Consider the following 22,377-nt stretch of genomic DNA (forward strand, 5'->3'; position numbering starts at 1 on the left):
TCCATACTGCACGGTTTTGGGCAGTGGTTCAGAATACCAACTCACTCATTCTCGCTCTGACCCCATTGTTTGAAAAGGGAAGAAGGAGTCTAAACTCCCACTCAGAGGCCATGTATCACTGTCATGTTTACTTCAGTGGGGCTCAGAGGTAGTGTAACCCTGAATGTGCCCATAAAGAGAGCTAAACAAGAGGAAAAAAATTAGCACAGGGGAGCAGATTAGAGGAGAAAGAAGAGGAAAGAGGAAAGAGAAAAGAAAGGAGGAGAAGAATGTGGGGTAAAGAGAAACTACAAAATCTGGTCAAAATAATGAACAGGTGTTTCTGACAATTTTATGACAAAGAGAAACTGTACTTCCGGGGAGAGGGAGGGACCTACTTGTTTATGAGATCTTCTCCGTCACTGTCGACCATCTCGTCTTCAATAGCGGCCTGCAGGTCTCCGATCCTCTTGAATGCCAGCTTGAGGTCCAACTGCAGGCTCTGATTGGCTGCCTCCAACCTCTCTATATACATTTCCTATTGGGTCAGGATGACATAGAACTAGTGACCGTCACCCCAAAACGCTTGCTCCACCCCACAAATGAGGATTGTGCGCTCTTCCTTACCAGCTCGTACTTCTTGCGGCTGGCCTCAGCCTCCTTCTTGGACAGCTCAGCCATCTCCTCTTTGATGTCCCTCATCTGTCTCTGCACACGTTTGTTCTGCTCCTTCTCCCTGTTCTCTCCATTCCCGCGGTGGTCTCTCTCCTCCGTCATCTTCTCCAGGTTCTCCTTAAGACGGCCTGTCAGGCTCTGGGAACGAGGAGACGGAACCGGGTCAGAACTTTCTAGAACCTCATTGAACACACAGCTGAGACATCCAGCATAGGTGCCGGAGCACATTTCACTTTGAAGTTTGTGGTTAATGTACTTGGAGAAGGGTCAAATTGAGGCCACTGATCATTTCAATTGAGCTCAGGTGTGCAGAAATCACAGCTGGCCAGAGAAAGATAGTATGGCTGTTGTAAAATGTATTTCCCCTCACAGCACTTGTTCAATGACCCAAATGTGGCTTCACAGCTTGCGCTCTACCTCCCACATACAAGCCCCTTTCGCTCTCACACACACACACAACTCTCCCTCCCTCCTTGTCCCACCACCTTGCCATCTCGCTCCCTCTCCCCTCATCTCACCTCCAGGCGTTTGATCTGGGTCCTCTCGTACTCCAACTTGGTCTCCAGCTCGCGGATCTTGGCCTCCTGCCTGCTGACCAGAGACTTCTCCACCATGGACTGCTCCTGGAACTCCAGCTGGCTCTGCAGGGACTGCAACTGGAGGGGGCCACACACACACACAGAGGGGTGCTATTGACACGGCACTGAACACATCCACTCTGCCCTACACAACCAACCTCTCTCTTCTCTAATCAATACTAGGCCTCCATACTTTTACAACAGATGCTTGATTATTGCACAAATAAGAACATTTCACCTCTTACCTTCAACTGCATTGTGAATATCACCCCCCCCCCCCCCCAGCTGAATTTTTGGGAATCTAGCCAGCATTATTGTTGCCCTTTATGCTAGGCATATCTAATGTTAATAGCCAATAAGCCGAGGATAACATAACCCCAGTAGCCTGTAATGGCCAGAAAGAGAGGTGGAGAACCAGGCCTGAATAATGATCACAGATCCCACCACGGAGGGGAAGAAGATCAATGCTTTGTAAACTTGTTCCCTCTTAAGACGAGATACACTAAAGGAGAGGAGATACTTTTATTTAGTGTATCCAAAATGTACCACGGCTACTAATGAGGAGCTTTGCATCTGATAGTAGGATTTGGAGCTGGCCTTTCATGTGATTAAAGAACACAATGTTCTTATCATAGTGGATCTGTTAATCACTACAGGGCTACAGGATTTAGATGGCTATCTATTGCAGCCTTTGGTGGCAGCTCTTAAAACCCCCTTACAGCCAGCAGTATTAGCTGTAAGATCAGGCACTAAGCACACAGACAGAGCTCTGAGCCTCTCCAGGTAAAGGTCAGGGTAATAGTGTAGGTGTAGGACATCATGTATGACTGTGCCGAGGGCATGTTGTCCTCTGAGCGGCTGATGAATGTGCAGGACTCCAGTCACCCGAGCCACAGTCTGTAGACCCTGTTAACATCTGGCAAATGGTATCGGCGCATCGGGTCTCGGACCAACAGGCTCCAAGACAGCTGCTACCACCAGGCCATTAGACTGGTGAACAGCTAACCCTAGCTGTCTACCTGCACAGTAGAGACTATTTGCATTGACTAGCCACACATCAAAACCTTACACACAAGCATACACACACTCAGTCAACGCTGCTGTTCCATTTATATACTAGAAAATTCATTCCACTGCTGACCAAGTCATTCACTTTATTTGCAAATACAGTCATTATCGACGTCACACATTGATAATTTATACTGAATATCCTATTGTGTACATATAACCTTTATTATTTATCTTGCTACTTTCTCCTACTTATTTGAGATTTTCATTATGGACATACTTCTGCACGGTTGAGGGAGCCTGGAAGTAAGCATTTCTATGCACTGTTTATACCTGCTGTGAATTGCGTACGTGACAAACAATATTTGATTTGTAGAAAGGTGTGACAGGGATGGGTGGAGGGGGATAGGTGGGGGACTTTCAGTGGGATCGGGGTTCCCCTGGCGGGCAGCCATGGAAGTTTGTGTTGTAATGTGTACCTTGTCCTGGATCTCCTGCTTCTCCTTCATGGCTTCCTCTAGCTGGACCTGGATGTCACTGATCTGGGCCAGGTCTCTGGCAGACTGACACATCACAAAACACACAAGAGACAGTTACAGTAGTTTCTTATGTGGAATGGTAACATTGAACGCAGGTATTTCTTCTTAGGTGGGTTAATAACCAATAGTAAAGTATTCAAAATAATATATATTGTAACAATCTTATTCTAATTAATAGAATCTCCCGTGGAACAGATTGAATGTCTCAATGCTATTTAGTGGCATTTATCTCTAACGTCTCAAAACAGTTCCGCCTACACATAGGAAAATACATTAGCAGCTTTTTAAAGTGCACAGATCCTGGCACCCACGCCGTGTCACACTAAAGGCATAGAGAGAAAGTAAATGAGAAATTACTATAAACTACTGCTGAATATGGAGGTATTGTCACATCAGCTGTCGCTTGTGATTCCTATGAGACGTGACTCATGGCCCACTCATAAAAGTAGGTCGGTGGCTTAGTCATCCTGTGCAGTGTTCATGAGAAAGATGTGAGAGGGATGTACAGTACATTCGGAAAGTATTCAGACCCCTTGACTTTTTCCACATTTTGTTACGCTACAGCCTTATTCTAAACTGTATTAAATAGTTGTTCCCCCCCCCCCTCCTTTACACACAATACACCATAATGACAAAGCAAAAACAGCTATTCGATCAGGTTCACGTTCGGGCTTTGGCTGGGCCACTCAAGGACATTCAGAGACTTGTCCCGAAGCCACTCCTGCATTGTCTTGGCTGAGTGCTTAGAGCTGTTGTCCTGTTGGAAGGTGAACTGTTGCCCCAGTCTGAGGTCCTGACAACTCTGGAGCGTCAATGATCGCTCTGTATTTTACTCCGTTCATCTTTCCCTCGATCCTGACTACTCTCCCAGTCCCAGTCGCTGAAAAACATCCCAACAGCATGATGCTGCCACCACCATGCTTCACCGTAGGGATGGTGCCATGTTTCCACCAGACATGACGCTTGGCATTCAGGCCAAAGTGTATAATATTGCTTTCATCAGACCAGAGAATCTTGTTTCTCATGATCTGAGAGTCCATTAGGTGCCTTCTGGCAAACTCCAAGCGGGCTGTCATGTGCCTTTTACTGAGGAGTGGCTTCTGTCTGGCCACTCTGCCATAAAGGCCTGATTGGTGGAGGACTGCAGAGGCAGTTGTCCTTCTGCAAGGTTCTCCCATCTGCCATGCACTGTGTCATGACTCTCCTGGTCGAGGATCCAAGGCCTCAGATCTGCGTGGCAAATGGCTGACAGCCAACCTTTTCGTTTGTGACTCAGACACCAACACCAACCGCTGGTGGAGGGGTCCCAAGACACAAAGGGGGGAATACTAGCCCAGATCCATGAAGCCGCACCGCTTCTTGACACAATGCCCACTTAACCCGGAAGCCAGCCGCACCAATGTGTCAGAGGAAACGCCGTACACCTGGCGACCGTGTCAGCGTGCACTGCACCCGGCCCGCCACAGGAGTCGCTAGTGCGCGACGGGACAAGGACATCCCTGCTGGCCAAACCCCCTAACCCGGACGATGCTGGGCCAAATTGTGCGCCGCCCCATGGGTCTCCCAATCGCGGCCGGCTGCGGCAGAGCCTGGACTCGAATCCAGAATCTCTAGTGGCACAGCTAGCACTGTGATGCAGTGCCTTAGATCACTTCGCCACTCGGGAGGCCCTTGGAACAATATTTCTACAATAGGAATGTTAGGAATGGTCCGTGGGGACCTAAAGAATAATCATGTCATATTGTTTATTTTGTGATTTTATTAAAAACTGTATGAACCAAATTAGGAAGGAAACACATTCTACTGTAGCTTTCAAGCTTCCATCCAATATGATGTTATAACAATATGAAGAACGATGAACCTATTTTTGTTAAGATAGGAATGTGATTTAGATTTTCTAATGAGATAATGTGCAATGGACATGAAAAATCATTAACTAAGACACGCCCCTAATGAGGTCAGAAAAGCGTGTCAGTGTGATGGAACTGCCCTTCCTACTAGAGTGCTTAAAAGGACTCGCTAAGGATGAACATACTCAGACCAGCAGACGGACAGCGTCAGCTGAACGTTACGAATGGTTGAAACTACCAAATCAGTACATTGCCTGGTTGCTACTGGCATGTAAAGTGGTCGGGAGCTGAACCCTGAATAATAAACCAAAGACTAGACCAGCAGACGTGAAGCCGTGGCTACACATTGAAATGGTTGGAATCTCAAAACGAGGTGAAGAAGATAAAGACTAGGCCAGAACATTTGACAGTCTGCAGCTGTGCATTTTATTTTTATATATTTTTATTTAACTAGAAAAGGCAGTTAAGAACAAATTCTTATTTACAATGATGGCCTACACTGGCCAAACTTGGACAACGCTGAGCCAATTGTGTGACGCCCTATGGGACTCCCAATCACGGCCGGTTGTGATACAGACTGGATTCGTACCAGGGTGTCTGTAGTGACGCCTCTAGCACTGAGATGCAGTGCCTTAGACCGCTGTGCTCCTTCAGGACCCCTAAATGTAAAGGGATTTAGAACTTGACTATCTACCCGAGAAAGGAAGGAGAAGATCCCATCTCAGACAATCATTGGTGAAGCTGAAGAAACATCAACGCCAAGCCAGAACTAAGGACATTGTGACCTCTGGTGGACAACCAGAGCCTTACACCCATCAAGACAATTCCCATAGAAGGATCGATTGGTTTCAGAGAGACGACAAAGACATCTTCATGTAAATACATTACATTCCTTAACCAAACGGGTGGTAGTTTGTGTGCAAGGTATATGGTTACTGTGAGCGTAGTCCCCAAATGTATGATAAATGTCCCCTTATATCGCTCTTTATCTACCCCTCCCTCTGTGTAACAAGCCGTCTTGTCAGTCCACTTGGGACCTTTGTCTCATGTAAGTGGCATGTGTATTCTGTGTTATTATTTACTTAGTTAGTAAATAAATAATTATATCAATTTGTGTAGAACTGAATAATCAGAAAAGGCTGGGGTTCTTGCGGAGTCAAGAAGTCTGCGACGTTCAGAATGATACTGATATGAGGTAATGATTAATAAGTGACTGTTATCGATAACATATTTATGTATCTTTAGAGTTTAATTCGGGAGATGGTAACTTGTTAAACAACTTCTTCCGTGGTGCACAATATTCCTAGTGAGTTAATTGTTACATGATTAATTTAATTGAGTAACAATTAAACAGTTAGTTGATAAGATAAATAACCGTCATCACATTAATGAAAGTCACGTCACGACAACTGTCAACTGTGGGACCTTATATAGACAGGTGTGTGCCTTTCCAAATCATATCCAATCAATTGACTTTCCACAGGTGGACTCCAATCAAGTTGTAGAAACATCTCAAGTATGACCAATGGAAACACCTGAGCTCATTTGAGTCGCATAGCAAAGGGTCTCAACACTGATGTAAATAAGATATGTTTTTTATTTTTAATACATTTTAGAATAAGCCTGTAACGTTAAAACAATTTAGAAAAAGGGAAGGGGTCTGAATACTTTCCGAATGCACTGTATGTACCATAGTTAGAGGACAGGTCTATAGAACCGAGGAAGTGTAGCTGAGAGGGATGTATATACCATAGTTAGAGGACAGGTCTATAGAACTGAGGAAGTGTAGCTGAGAGGGATGTATGTACCATAGTTAGAGGACAGGTCTATAGAACCGAGGAAGTGTAGCTGAGAGGGATGTATGTACCATAGTTAGAGGACAGGTCTATAGAACTGAGGAAGTGTAGCTGAGAGGGATGTATGTACCATAGTTAGAGGACAGGTCTATAGAACTGAGGAAGTGTAGCTGAGAGGGATGTATGTACCATAGTTAGAGGACAGGTCTATAGAACTGAGGAAGTGTAGCTGAGAGGGATGTATGTACCATAGTTAGAGGACAGGTCTATAGAACTGAGGAAGTGTAGCTGAGAGGGATGTATGTACCATAGTTAGAGGACAGGTCTATAGAACTGAGGAAGTGTAGCTGAGAGGGATGTATGTACCATAGTTAGAGGACAGGTCTATAGAACTGAGGAAGTGTAGCTGAGAGGGATGTATGTACCATAGTTAGAGGACAGGTCTATAGAACCGAGGCTGTGTAGCTGAGAGGGATGTATATACCATAGTTACAGGGTAGGTCTATATAACTGAGGCTGTGTAGCTGAGAGGGATGTATATACCATAGTTACAGGGCAGGTCTATATAACTGAGGCTGTGTAGCTGAGAGGGATGTATGTACCACAGTTACAGGGCAGGTCTATAGAACTGAGGCTGTGTGGGTGTTGGGAGCAGGGTTACCTGGGAGACGGCAGCCTTGTGTTTCTTCATCAGCTCGTTCATGTCCTCCTGGTCCTCCTCCATACGAGACTGCAGGTCATTCTTCTCCCTCTGCAGACGTGACACCTGCTCCTCAAGCTGAGCGAGAGAGAGACAGGCAAAATTTACCAAACCGCAAGCTGTTTTTCAACCAGAGCCAGTGACAGTAATCAATGACCATCAGCTGGTCAGCCCTAGACCCAAGCAGTATTGAATGGTCATCAGCTGGCCAGTCCTAGACCCAAGCAGTGTGGAATGGCCATCTAATGGATATCAACCTGTATGATCTTTGTATCTGTACAGGGTGAACTCTGAATTACTCCATTATGCAAAGAATTTGTATTGTCTTCTCAGGAATTCTGTCTTATTTACACTGGTCTCATCCCTCACACAAGTATTTAAATGCTGTGACACCCTGTGGAGATCAGGCCTGCGAGTGTTTAGGATACTGTAAACTTGGTATCGTTTGATTGGTCAATGGTGGTTGATTTTGGGTTGAAAGGTTACACCTTCAGATGTTATAAATTGAATTAAATGCCTTTGTTCTCTCTCTTATCCTGTATCCAGTCAGTCCATGGAGGAAGGTTGTGTGATCAACTGTCATTTCTTAGGCTTCTAGGCCTCTGGCTTTGTAGGCATTTCTTTGTTCATGTTTTGTCTTCTAAGTTAACCTCAGGATATATATGCCTAAAAGTATAGTTTGTAGTGCTTGTTAATGCTTTGTAACGCTATGCCTTGTATGTGACTCCATTCACTGTACAATGCTAATTAAATATCTGTCTTTGATAGACAATTCTAAGACCAATTCTTGCTAGTCAACCTCAACTCATTGCCTAAACCTTGCTTGTATATTTTAAATTATCTTTATGGCATCAGATAAACATTTGAATAGGCTAATTACAAGTCTCATTACAAGTCACATGTGATGTATATATAATATACTGTATATCATACACATGATAAATATTACTGCCCACTACACACCCAGCCTCTCAGTATGCCTTCCCAAACTAGACACATTTAGAAGACCTTTCATAGCCATAAACACACCAATCAGCAGCTCAGACTACACAGCCGTCATGACTCTCTGCCCTCCCCAGAGGACTGTAATTTCCTCTAAATCACAGAGAGCACTCTCCTGGGGAGACGATTATGGAACGCATTAAAGACTAAAAAATATAAACAAAGTGAATTCATTCATTAGCACATAACCGAGAAATGCAACATTTCCAGAAAAAAAGACTTAGCATTTCAATGTTCCATGATGGCGGGGAGATGTGAACATATTCACGGCAGTGTTTTTACACAATATTAAAATAGTCTGCTGTGTGTAAAAGAGGGAGTAAAAAAATGCAACAGGGTCTCCTGCTGTTTCTAACAACACTGTGGTTTGGTTTTGTTGTGTCGTAAAAAACGTGGTAAAATGCTGTAATTACACATGGTAATTTGGTATTGTAGTGTTGCAGAGATTACATATTTGAACCGCCACTGTCTCTACACAATAAATACTTGGCTGAGACACACAGACAAATAGATTTTGAGTGGTATTTTCCTTTAAAATGAAATGGAAATACAGCACACTGATGTGGTCTTACTCCATACCCTGTGTGCAGTTCACAGTAGGCATTAGGCAGCTATAATAGTTGGGAGTCCTCTCAAAGAGAGCGTGGCAATAGAAGGATCTCTCACTCACCGACATCTTGACTTTGACCACTTCCTCCATCTGGATGTGCAGGTCCTCGATCTCTATCTCCATGCCCTTACGAGACTTCACCGCCACCGCACACGTGAACTCTGACTCCTCCAGCTGTGAAGGGAGATATAGCAGGAGGAGGAAGAGAGGATTACAAGGTCAGGGTGAAATGCTAAATCAAGATCTTCAGAAATCGGAAAACTCAACACCGTGTCCTTGATCAGGAGAGCAAGCGCAATACATTGACAGGATTATTTGTAGTAGTAAAGCTGTCAGAATGTCACTAAAGTACGGCATTGACATGATGATAATAAGATGGGCCATGTAGTGTAATGCTGGGTGGTGTACCTGGTTTTTGAGCTGGGCGGTCTCTCTCTTACTGAGGGCGTTGTTCTTCAGGTGGTCCAGCATGATCTGGGCGTCAGCCAGCAGCACCTTGGTGCGTTTCAGGTCCTTCCTCAGCCTCTTCTCGGTCTCCACGTCCCTGCAGTCCACCTAGAGTAGAACACCTAAACAGTAACTACTGTGCAGCTCACAATGTTCACCATGAGCTCCCACCTCACAGCAAACTATCAGAGCCCAATACAAGATCCACTATTCCCAGACTACATCAAGATTAAAGTAGAGGGCACACATTCACACACGCTAAAAAACACACTGCACACGCACACCAGACCTGGGTTCAAATACTATTTAGGGCATTTCAATTTATTTCAAAGAAATGTGGAAATATATATTTTTTTTAAATAGACAACTGTATTTTCAAATACAAATATTTTAATATTCCCATGCATTTGAACCCAGGTCTCTTTGGTATTTTAAATAATATTTTTATAGGAAATTATTTGAAAATACTTTCAATAGAAGTAGCTGATTCAGGCCACATTATTTGAAAACTCAAATACACAGAAAACAAGTATTTAAATAAATACTCGAATTGAAATGCATTTCAAATCAAATGTTATTGTCACATGCTTCGTAAACAACCGGTGTAGACTAACAGTGAAATGCTTACTTACAGGTCCATTTCCAACAATGCAGAATTAAAGTTAAGATACAAATACATATAAATTGAAAGTGACAAAGAATTAATACACCGTGAATAACTAATAAAAATAACATGTCTATATACAGGGAGTACCAGTATCGAGACGATGTCCAGGGGTACGAGGTAATTGAGATAGCTATGTACTGTACAAATAGGTAGGTGTGAAGTGACTAGGCAACAGGATAGAGACAGTAGCAACAGCATATGTGAAAGTGTGTGTGTGTGTGTGTGTGTGTGTGTGTGTGTGTGTGTGTGTGTGTGTGTGTGTGTGTGTGTGTGTACAGTCCAGTGTGTGCATAGAATCAGTGCAAGAGAGTTAGTGCCACAAAGGGTCAACGCAGGTAGTCTGGGTAACCATTTGACTAGCTAAATATCCATCTTGTTTAGAAGTCTTATGGCTTGGGGGTAGAAGCTGTTCAAGGTCCTGTTGATTCCAGACTTGGTGCATTGCTACCGCTTGCCATGCAGTAGCAGAGAGCACAGTCTGGGCCTTCCTCTGACACCGCCTGGTATAGAGGTCCTGGATGGCAGGAAGCTTGGCCCTCTTCACGACTGTCGGGGTGTATTTGGACCATGATAGTTTGTTGGTGATGTGGACACCAAGCTTTCAACCTGCTCGACTACAGCTCCGTCGATGGGAATGGGGTGGGCTCGGTCTGCCTTTTGTGGCAGGGTAGGCATTTTGTTGATCCTTGATGTTCAGTTGTAGAAGCAACACAACCCTTTAATTATTACTAGTAACACATTTCTTGTTTCAGAAAAACAAAACATGCTCATCTGTTTATTTTGTATGTTTTGGGTGTAATTATGGTGAAAAAATATTTTTGGTTGGTAAAACTAATTTTGGACCAAAAAGGTCACAGTCGTCCAGAACAGCATCTCACGTATAGTTCAGTGTTGCTTGCCTCGAAGCAAGCATAGAAGCCATTTAGCTGGTCTGGTAGACTCGTGTCACTGGGCACTCATGGCTGGGTTTCCCTTTGTAATCTGCGATAGTTTGCAAGCCCTGTCACATCCTACGAGCATCAGATCCAGTGTAGTAGGTTTTGATCTTAGTCCTGTATTGACGCTTTTCTACGTCGGAGTACGTAGTGCGATTTCTTATAAGCATCCAGGTTAGTGTCCCGCTCCTTGAAAGCGACAGCTCTATCTTTTAGCTCAGTGCAGATGTTGCCTGTAATCCATGGCTTCTGGTTGGGATATGTACGTACGGTCACTGTGGGGACGAAGTCGTCGACGCTCTTGTTAATGAAGCCTGTGACTGATGTAGTAAACTCCTCAATACTATCGGATGAATCCCGGAACATATTCCAGTCTGTGCTAGCAAAACAGTCTTGTAGCTTAGTATGCGCTTCATCGGATGACTTCCAAATTGAGCGAATCACTGGTACTTCCTGTTTAAGCAGGAATCATGAGGACAGAGTTATAGTCAGATTTGCCAAATGGAGGGTGAGGGAGAGCTTGGTATGCATTTCTGTGTGTGGAGTAAAGGTGATCTAGAGTTTTTTTCCCCTTGTAGTTGCACAGGTGACAAGCTGGTAGAAATTAGGTAAAATGGATGTCAGTTTCCCTGTTTGTGGTGGTAAGTAGACAGCGAATAAAAATATAGATGAAAACTCTTGGTAAATAGTATGGTCTACAGCTTATCATGAATTATTCTCAGGCAAGCAGAACCTGGAGACTTGCTTAATATTAGAGATGGCGCACCAACTGTGGTTAACAAAGAGACACCCGCCCCGAAGTTTACAAGACTGCTGTTCTGTCCTGCCGATGCATAGAAAACTAGCTAGATTTATATTAACCGTGTCCTTGTTCAGCCATGACTCTGTGAAGCATAGATATTACAGTTATTCAGGTACCGTTGATAGGACACTCTCGAATGGATCTCGTCCAATTTGTTTTCCAGTGATTGTACATTTACCAATAGAACAGAGAGTAGAGGCGGTTTATTTACTCGCCTCCGTAGTTTTGTCAGGTTGCCCCCAAGTCAGCCACTATATCACCGTATTTTCCATCTTCCGAGTATCGGGGATTAGGACCTGGTCCCAGTGAGCAGTATATCCAGCGCGGCCGAGACATTGAAATAAAATTCTTCATCCAAAATCGAGGTTAGGTGATTGCTGTTCTGATGTCCAGAAGCTCTTTTCGGTCATAGGAAACGATGGGGGGAAACATTATATCCATCCCATGTGACAACATTTGAACCCATGTGTGACGCGCGCACACACACACACACACACACACACACACAGTGGTCAGTGTACCTGGTCCTGGGCAGACAGCAGCTTGGCCTCCAGCTCTCTCCTCTCACGCAGGACTTTCTGCTTGTCATCATACTCCTCCTCCAGCTGGACCTCCATGTGCTTCAGCTGTAGGATGGACAGACCGACAAGATAAAACAGGAGGAAGGTCAGTAGACTCCAGACAGGAACTACACATTCATTGGTACAAGCTGAAAGATGACCATCACTGCGGTGTCACCCACCAACACCTACCACACCACATGTTTTCCTCATAGGTCTAAAGTCAGAGGGCCAGATCAATGTCATACTCCATGTGGCACTATATGTTGGACTGTCAATGTGAAATGACTGTGTAGAAGAAGTTCCCTGTGTCATTATAGACGTATGTAGTAAAAATGTTCCAAACAACATGCCAAGTAGACAGCCATTACCAGATCTGGTTGTCATGCCATGACTGAATTCAGTGTAGCGCAATTTGACACATGAATGCCTACACATTTAATGTGTGTTTGTTGAAGTGCCGGTCAGAGCTGTTTATACGTGACATGGGTTGGCATGTTGTTACTCTAAAGTGAGGAATTTATGTATAGGTGATAAAATCACAAATAGGCCTGATGTGGAAAATACCTCAGTCATATGTACATCCCTCTTACCTTCTTACTGCAGGACTGCCTGATCTCCTCCACCTCCTCATCCTTGCCCTCTATGTCTTTAGAGTGGGTCTGCCGCAGACTCACCATCCCCATCTCCAGACGTAGCTTGGCCTGACACACACACACACAAATAGACAGTTCTAGACTGGCAACTCCTATATAGGCTCTGTATTCTTCCCCTCTTCACCTCCTTCACCTGCTCCAGCATCTGGATGGTCCCGGCCTGCTCATCCAGCTCCTCCTCCTGGTCTTTGACCTTGGCTTCCAGGTCGCGGAACGTCTTCTTGGTCTTGGACAGCGACGACTCATCCTTGGACTCCTGGGACAACAGGTCCTTTAGCTCTGCCTCCAGATGCTCCACCTTCAGCTGGATGGCACACAGCTCCATGTCCTTGTCCTGCAGGCAGGGGGCAGCACAGAGACATGTGCACTCAGAGGACTCTTGGACTAGGCCAGACATTCAGAGGACATGGACTCCCCAGGGGGGACAATTACATTATGATCTGTCATCTGTGTCCAGGTTGTACTGTACCTGCAGCTGCTGGCACAGACTGAACAGCTCCCCTGTCATCATGTCTCTCTCCCGGCCTAGCTTCTCTCTCTGTGTCCTCTCTCTCAGCACTTCGTCCTGGGCCTGGCTCTGCTCAAAGTCAAACCTGGAACACACACACGTTACACTACTGACAGGCCTTCATACAGACCTCTCCTTCACTCTCCACTGAGTTTGGTCTTACAGAAAAAGTATAAATATTACAGATAATTTTCATCCAATAGATTGTTCGGACGCTCTGAATGAAGTAGAAGATTTGATGACGCAAGCAACAACACTTTCAGTCTAAGTTAAAAATATTTAAGCAGGCCCATTTGTTGAGTTAAATCATTTAGAACTCAATTCACTGCAATAAGAGGAAGCATTTCACCTCCTCTCATCCCACCGAGGACTATTACTAACAGTACAGCCTCCATTCTAGACTCATTATAAGCACTCAGCTTTAAAATGTTAACAGTTAGCTGTTAATTTACAAAAGCATTCTAATCATGACCATAATGTTCTATTCAAATGTCTGGGGCAGCCACACTTAGGAGTGTTCAACTGCATTGTGAAGTGTTCTGAACTGTCAGGTCCCTTAATTCTCTCTTTTCTTCTCTAAGAGAAGCGGTCCTCGGCTTTGCACAGCTGAAAATGATTACTCCCACAGAGCATCTTCAATTAGCCCCAAGGGAGAGATCACATTCTGCCACAGCACAAACCTCTCAAGTGCTAAAAGTCTGACTCACTTTCTCAGCTAATGTAATTACACAGATTACAGCCCGTCTCTATTCTCTGTTCAAATGAAAAAATATTTATTAGTCTCCTGGATAGGTCTGCTAATGTACGTGAGGACGTTTCAGGAGACAAAAGAAGCAGGTTCCTCACTTTTCACTAAAAACATTTCTATAGTCATTATTCTAAAACCAGTGCTGTTGAATGACGGCTTTGCTCTTGTGTATTAGTGTGTGTGCGCGTGTATCTGCAAATGTGAGTAGGTGCGTGTGCATACTTCCTCTGTTTCTTCTCCAGGTCGTGGTTGCGGCTCTGCTGGCCCTCCAGGTGCAGCTTGGTGTCCTGCAGCTCAGCCGTCAGTCTGCTACACTTCTTCTTCAGCAGCTGCACAGAGCGCTGCACCTCATCGTTGTCCGCCTGCAGGTCAGTCAGCTACACACACACACACAATAAGTATGAATGTTATGATGCATATGAACATAACTCCGGTGAATACGTGCACCAGAGTAATACATGATAAGGCCAGAATGAGCGTAACACCCAGGCCATACCTTCCTCTCCAGAGGTCTTTTACTCTGCTGCTCAGTCTCTAGCATGTCGTCAAACTCCTGCTGAAGTCTCTTCTTGGTGAACTCAGTCTCCCGGATGCCTCGTTCGTACTTCAGACGCCACTCTCCTCCTGAGGGACAGACCAGTGACAGTACATAGGGTCGGGGAGTGACCGAGACAGACCATGTGACATTTGGAGTGACCGATCCTCTGATGCTGGACCGGCTGACTGAACGAGGCTTAATGCAGCGGAGGATCATTAGGATATAGAAAGAGCTGCTGTGTGTCTCACATACACATGTTGCCAATGACAGAAACTTTTCTTCTACCAAACTTTTCATCATGACTTGACAATATAAGATATATATCAAGATATCGTCTCTAGGTAAGATGACATTCAAAGTTCAACAGCTACCAGTAGATACATTTCAAAACTGACCGGACACCATTAAAGCAGACTATAGAATCTGTAAGGGTTTAGTGGAGACGCAGAACCTAATATGGCATAGAGCATTCTACCTGGGCCCACAGCAGTGGCTGTCAGAGCGTATCTACACTAGAGCAGTGGAGACTAGAAAAGTGTCCAGGTTCATTTATCAGATGTTTGAGAGGCTGTAACAGACATTTGCATATTTAAAGAATAATGACAGCTTCCAGGAGCCACCGGCTCTGATCCACAAGATTATTTTCTCATTTATCTGAAACCTTCAAACTCTGGCTTTATTCTTGAGGATGTGGGGGCTGGGTACTCGAGCGCCTTGATTTAGGGGCAGAGAGACTCAAGGACAATACACTCACAGCATGACATCTCGCTAACTGCAGAAGGGGATCAGAGACAACGAGAGAGAGAGGACTAAGGCCTGACAGTGGGTATTTTAATTCCACACCAGTAAATCCATAGAAGACGGGCCAATTCATGGACAACATGTCATTATGCAACTTTTGACCCAATTATCCTACTGTATGTAGTCTCGGATATTGTACTAGTGATGAGTCACACAACAGCCTTCATATTAGCTTGGAACTATTAAATACCATGGGCCACTTTCTAAGCTGTGTCTGTTTGCCTCTGAAAAAACAACAATGATCATAATGCAATTTACAACCTAACCTTTACTATGTAATATGTGGGTATCCTTTTACAAGTAGTCAAATGCATTACCTTTCCCCAACCATAATTACAACCAAATATTTGCCATGCATACAGTGGGTTTTGTGTGGATAGTCTATAAGCATCAGACCTCACCTGGATCGTCATCATCGTCCACGTCCTCATTGAGCTCTGCTGTTCTGATGAGACGAGCCTCCATCACCTCCATCTCCATACACTCCATCTGCTTCTTCATTAAGTCAAACGTAGCCTAAGGTAGACAGAATATTAAATATTCCCGCTACGAAATATTATTTCCATGCTCCATCTTACATGTCCTATTACTTAGGCTCACTGACAACCAAAATGGACTAGTGTAAGTACAACTACTCAAGAGTGAGTGAGTGCATGTGTCCGTCTATACCTGCAGGTCCTTCATGTCTTTCTCCAGGTTCAGTCTCTCAGACGTCTCGGTCTCCAGCAGCTGGGAAGCCGACTCTCCGGCGTTCCTCTCGTCTGCAAGCTCTGCTGACAACTCTGAGATCTGGAGGAACACACAGCAGTCAATGTGTATGCCCCATGGCCCGGCCTATCTTCAGTCACAGAAGCCCTCGACAAACTCACCCTCAAAAAGCTTCCTACGAAGCCTGAGAGTGATATCCTCAGACTACTTTTCTTTTCACAGACGGAGTCAAACAATGAACAACGGTGGACTGTTTGAGCTAATAACCTGACACAGCTTCTGGTGAATAAAGCCAGTATGACTGAGCTACTGTCTACCACCTCTGCAGCAAACACTCTTTTCCAGAATGCAGTGCATATAAGAAAGGGAGACTCACCCTGCTCTCCAGTTGATCACTGTTCAATCTCACTTCGTTTCTCTCTTTCTCCGTCTTCTCCAGCTTTCCCTTCAGATGCTGGATCTCCTCCTGGAAGAGAACATACAGCAAAAGGAAAATTATGAGAATGGGAAAAGGACTGTAGAAACAGCTGAGGTAGCCATGTTGGAATCCTATGCAACATGAGAGATATTCACCACTCCCAGCTGACATACGGCATACGGAGTCGACTCATGGTTGTGGGTAAGCAAACACCCATTTCAAAACATGCAAACCCTTACTTTAGACATGAGAAGCAGATTTGCAGTGGGTGTGAGGTTGGGTGGTTAAACAGTCTAACATGTCCAGAACAGACAGAGACAGGGATACTCACGCATTTTCCTCTGATCTGTTCCTCTGTGAGCTGCACCTCAATGAGGGGCCGTACAGTGGTAAACAGCTTCCACCAGGGCCAGCCCTTCACTCCTTTATTCTTCTTGATGTTCTTCTGGATGCAGCGGATGGCCAGGTCCTGGGTCTGCCCAGCACACAGAGAGAAAGAGTGGGTGTGACTGTACTGGACTGTACTGTATGGGCTGAGAGTGGAAGCATAGTGCAGTGCAGAGCTATCTCTACTAGGCCTACAGAGTACAGAAATAGTTGTGTGTTGAGTGGATCTCTGGTGCCAACTAGAGAAATAATATCTCATCAGATTATTATTATCAGTCTAAACTCCAATGTGATTTACTGTAGTTCTCACTAAACCCCACATGTACTTCTACCAGTCAAGGGTTTTTCTTTATTTTTTACTATTTTCTACATTGTATAATAATAGTGAAGACATCAAAACTATTAAATAACACATATGGAATCATGTAGTAGCCCCCCCCCCTCCCCCCCAAAAAAGTGTTAAACAACTCAAATATATTATTTCATAGGAGATTCTTCAAAGTAGCCACCCTTTGGCTTGATGACAGCTTTGACACTCTTGGCATTCTCTCAAACAGCTTCACCTAGAATAATTTTCCAACAGTCTTGGAGTTCCCACATATGCTGAGCACTTGTTGGCTGCTTTTCCTTCACTCTGCGGTCCAACTCATCCCAAAACATCTCAATTGGGTTGAGGTCGGGTGATTGTGGAGGTCAGGTCATCTGATGCCACAGCCTGGAGGTGTGTTGTGGTCATTGTCCTGTTGAAAAACAAATGTTAGTCCCACTAGCCCAAACCAGATGGGATGGCGTATCGCTGCAGGATGCTGTGGTATCCATGTTGAATTCAAGTTTGCCTTGAATTCTAAATAAAATCAGACAGTGTCACCAGCAAAGCACCCCCACACCACCCCACACTCCTCCTCCATGCTTCACGGCGGGAATCACACATGCAGAGATCATCCGTTCACCTGCTCTGCGTCTCACAAAGACACGGTGGCAACCAAAAATCTTGAATTTGGAGATCATCAGACCAAACGACAGATTTCCACCGGTCTTATGTCCATTGCTCGTGTCTCTTGGCCCAAGCAAGTCTCTTCTTATTATTGGTGTTCTTTAGTAGTGGCTCCTTTGCAGCATTCAACCATGATGGCCTGATTGATGCAGTCTCCTCTGAACAGTTGATGTTGATGTGTGTTACTTGAACTCTGTGAAGCATTTATTTGGGCTGCAATCTGAGGTACAGTTAACTCTAATAAACGTATCCTTTCCTGTGGCGGTCCTCATGAGAGCCAGTTTCATCATAGTGCTTGGTAGTTTTTGCGACTGCACTTGTAGACACTTTCAAAGTTCTTGAAACTTTGATGGACTTTAATTTATTTTTGTACATTTGAGCTGTTCTTGCAATAATATGGACTTGGTCTTTAACCAAATAGGACTATCTTCTGTATACCACCCCATACCTTGTCACAGCACAACTGAGCTCAAACAGATTAAGAAGGAAAGAAATTCCGCAAATTAACAAGGCACACCTGTTAATTGAAATGCATTCCAGGTGACTACCTCATGAAGCTGGTTGAGAGAATGCCAAGAATGTGCAAAGCTGTCATCAAGGCAAAGGGTGGCTACTTTGAAGAATCACAAAGAAAATATATTTTGTTTAACAATTTTTTGGTTACTACATTACTCCAAATGTTTTATTTCATAGTTTCTGATGTCTTCACTATTATTGAACAATTGTTTTGCAGCATCGACTAACCAACCAGGCCTCGTCAGTCAGCCTTCTCTGGAGGGTTGCTACAACAGAGCATGTCCCAAGGCTGGAAGCTATTTTGATTAATTAAATCAATACATCTTGGCAGCCGATAACAAGTTTTTACACAATTTCCGTGTAGCTTCTGCCGGATCATCTCTAGTAGTGTCAGACTATGGCAAAACCCAATTAGAGAAACACAATATTCTCAGCATTCCCCACCGAAGGCAGCTTCTATGGCCAATTAGGATTTGTCATACCATGAAAGCCGAAACACAATGCTACATTCAGCAAATCTGAGACGGACACTCAACAGGACTCATTTGTGATGTTTAGACCATAATGAATAAAGCAAACAGAAGATTAGGCCACTTGCAAGACGAGAATAAACAAAAGGCTATTCATATTGACAGGGCCTGTCTGTCTCTACTGTACGTCAGGCTGGAGAGAGGATGTGAATCCTGGACCAAGATTCAGACAATCATCTAGGGCTAGATGTTATTTGCAGGGTAATAACTTTGGTTTGTTGTGTCTTTCTCCTTGCCCGAGGTGTGGGTATGCCTGTGCGTGAGTGTGTGTGTGGTGTGCATGCATGCGTGCGCTGTGCGTGTGAAGACTGAGCGCTACTTTACTGTGTAGGAGAAGCACCTGCCCACGCCACCTGCTTCCACTCAGCACCGTGCTCCCGGACTAAAAACAAGAGATTAATTAAGAAGCCCATCGGCTGCTCTGTTCAATTCCCCCCGGCTCCCAAAGGTTTACGTCAGGAAAGAAAACACACAGGGGAGCACGGGCTGTGTGTGTTTCAAAAGAAAACATCCTGTTTTCCATATGCCCCCTCCACTACGAGGGAGAGGGGAGAAAGAGAGAGGCAAACAGGTTCAAAGAGAAATTGTTGCTTCTCAAACGGATGATATGTACTGTATTTGTAATGAAGTCACGCTGGGATGACTTCAAAAAGCTCTGAAAGCCATGATTAATCTATCAACAGTTACAGGACATTCTATGGCATCAACCACCACGTGTCTAAGTATATTTGCCAGCCTGACATTTCTGAATTACAACCATATGGATTCAGACGTGTGACCTAAGAAGTTGTGCTCATCTTCGTTGCCGCTGCTATAGAACACATTCCTAACATCCTCAGTGTATTTCATCTAACCACAGCACATATGTTAAGAACGGATACGTCATACAGTGAAAGTCGAATCATGGAAGCCTAATCAAATTTCATGAACGGGGAAAACGGAGTGAGAGCCCTAGTGGGTTTTACTATACAATCATTATTATAAGACAGGCCTCTGGATAGAGACACACTTAGTTCATCTTCCTGCTGGAGAGGGAGGGAGAAGGGAGGGAGGGTGAGAACTCGACACAGTAATATAGCACTTCACCGCATTCCTCCAATTACACTGGTCTAGGGCTGGTGCATTTGGAATAACTACTTTTTTACCTACTGCATATATTTGCCATTCAGGTGATTTTCAGGGCAGACAGAGAAATGCACATGGCCTGGTCTATCATCATTATCACACTGACTAGAGGTTTCAAAATGAAAACCTTATTGTTTTATAGGTAATCTAGATCTATGACTTTATTATGTAACAGACGAACTGTACATTATCTAAAAAAAGTAATAGAGCGTTCAAATCGGGTCAAAAACCTGATATTTCCAGTGAACAGCAGGGTTGGCTCAATTTGAATTGAAGGCAGTCAAGTCAGGAAGTGATTTGAATTTAAAATACTGAAAATGTAAAAAACGTTTTACATAAATAGCTTCTACTTTTCAGTTTGAGAAGTTATTGACAATAAATGCCCTTTAATTTTTGATTATTGAATAGTCATTTTAGTTAAATTCCTGAATTGACAGCCTTCAATTCGCATTGAGCCCAAACCTGGTGAACAATGAACCATTAAACCAAGAATTACTCAAACAAATAACTCTTTAGACTTCCATTTGTCCACTGGAATAGAAATAACTGTTGATACACTGAAATGAAACAACCACTCTTAGCCAGATGAAATCAGATAACCTTAGCCATCATCCATAATTGAGTACTATATCTCACCACACAAAAACCTGAACTTTAGTTCAGAGACAAAGATTTTACAAGAAAAAATAAATTGAATCTTATCTTTCTATTGAGAAAACAGAGAAGGCATTCAGAAGAAAAGTAGTCTAGCAGTGTTAATGGATTTAGTAATGCTACAGTTAGTCATCACACAGTTCCGCAGTGCAGATTTCCTGCCCTTTCCAACCGATTAAATAGCGCTCCTCCCCTTCAGCATGCCTCAACCGCTGAACTTCATAAGAGAAAAGCATTGGGTTTTTCCCGGCTTCCTATTTCCACCACATTCCCATTACTCAAACGCTGCTTATGTTGTAGACATTTTTTTATCACAACTCTTAAATAGATGCAGTGATGATAAAAAGAGCTAAAGCAATAAACAAAATTCCCCTAGACATACTATGGAAGATATTGCCGCATATGTCCGTTTCTCAGAAAGCTTAAAGCCATATTAGATTAGTTAGAGAGTTTAATAATCACATGTTCAGGTTTGCACATTTAATTACAGGGTACAGTGACATTTTTTAGCTCCGACCTCCAACAATACAGGACAAAGTGAAATATAACAAAAATAGGCAACCATATCTCCCAATTTTTTTTTCTCTGTCTCAAAATGATTTATTTATGTAAATCATGGAAAATAAATCCTGGATTTCAAACTATAAAATAGATATTGGACAGTCACAGTCATAGAGCTGTACTTTGTATGTCAAGGCTGTCTGTCTCCTTCCCTGTTTATACCGTTAAATCCTGACTTTCTTCTCTGACAGGTACACTCCAAGAAGCAGCAGCTAACTGGATGACCGTGAAGCCGTGCTGAAGTCATGCCTACCTCCCTCTTCTTGAAGGCCTGTCTGGCCAGGTATCCACTGCAGGCTGCTTGGAACAGGGTGATGTTGTGTCTGGTCTGCTCATCCCTCTGCTCCTCCAGTTTTGCCAAGGTCCCTGCTCTGAAGAACAACTGGGGACGAAAGTACACACTTTTTAGTTCATCAAACAGAAGGGAAATAGTCATCTTTGTTCAATTTCGCAGCGGATTCCAACAATTTTGGCACATAATTGACCTCAAGAAAGTATCTGCCTTTTTAGCACCTACTGTACAAATAGATGACATTAACTGGAAAGGTGATAATCCATCCCTTGTAGTCTAAAGAAAAGGAGAGAAGGCAATCTATTGGATGATGAAGTCGTTATCTCTGACAGTGTTAGCATTGTGTCCCTATTGGCTAGGTCAGAGGTGAAACAGATTTAAAGGAACATCACATGCTCCTGTCATTCACACACACAGAAAGACAATCATGCCAGTGCTGTGTGAAGCAGTGTGAAGGCTGGTGGCAGTCATTCAGCTCCTTAAGGCGAAGGATAGATATTGATGGGAGTGGCGTCTCTATAAAAGGCCTCCATAGCCAGGCTCCAGCATTAATGACCCAACCTCCCTGACATACATGAAAGAACCAGGAGTTGGAACTGACCCAAACAAATAATAAAATAAGGTGACCAGATTTTAGAAATGAAAATTAGGGGACATTTGTTTTTAGCTGTGGACATGGAACTACACTGCTCAAAAAAATTAAGGGAACACTAAAATAACATATCCTAGATCTGAATGAATGAAATATTCTTATTAAATACGTTTTTCTTTCCATAGTTGAATGTGCTGACAA

At 43.8% G+C, this 22,377-nt stretch overlaps 1 protein-coding gene across 2 annotated transcripts in view; it reads right to left on the reverse strand.

Annotated features, from left to right (window-relative positions):
- The window catches only part of LOC110537246 (unconventional myosin-XVIIIa), a 105,570-nt gene that overhangs the window by 17,013 nt on the left and 66,180 nt on the right, over positions 1-22,377 (reverse strand). The window contains exons 21-39 of one of the 2 annotated variants that reach the window (XM_036937255.1): positions 21,810-21,860; positions 21,546-21,674; positions 16,857-17,000; positions 16,484-16,573; positions 16,069-16,188; positions 15,801-15,915; positions 14,557-14,684; positions 14,283-14,437; positions 13,274-13,397; positions 12,938-13,138; positions 12,742-12,852; positions 12,110-12,214; positions 9,146-9,292; positions 8,798-8,911; positions 7,087-7,203; positions 2,720-2,803; positions 1,173-1,310; positions 607-792; positions 378-517 (exon numbers count right to left, since the gene is read on the reverse strand). In XM_036937255.1, the coding sequence (XP_036793150.1) occupies positions 378-517; positions 607-792; positions 1,173-1,310; positions 2,720-2,803; positions 7,087-7,203; positions 8,798-8,911; positions 9,146-9,292; positions 12,110-12,214; positions 12,742-12,852; positions 12,938-13,138; positions 13,274-13,397; positions 14,283-14,437; positions 14,557-14,684; positions 15,801-15,915; positions 16,069-16,188; positions 16,484-16,573; positions 16,857-17,000; positions 21,546-21,674; positions 21,810-21,860 (2,399 nt within the window). The remainder of the gene's footprint in view (positions 1-377; positions 518-606; positions 793-1,172; positions 1,311-2,719; positions 2,804-7,086; positions 7,204-8,797; positions 8,912-9,145; positions 9,293-12,109; positions 12,215-12,741; positions 12,853-12,937; positions 13,139-13,273; positions 13,398-14,282; positions 14,438-14,556; positions 14,685-15,800; positions 15,916-16,068; positions 16,189-16,483; positions 16,574-16,856; positions 17,001-21,545; positions 21,675-21,809; positions 21,861-22,377) is intronic. The other variant, XM_036937256.1, reaches the window with a different exon arrangement.

This window comes from Oncorhynchus mykiss, chromosome 12 (genome assembly GCF_013265735.2).
Source record: "Oncorhynchus mykiss isolate Arlee chromosome 12, USDA_OmykA_1.1, whole genome shotgun sequence".
Lineage (NCBI taxonomy): Eukaryota > Metazoa > Chordata > Actinopteri > Salmoniformes > Salmonidae > Oncorhynchus > Oncorhynchus mykiss.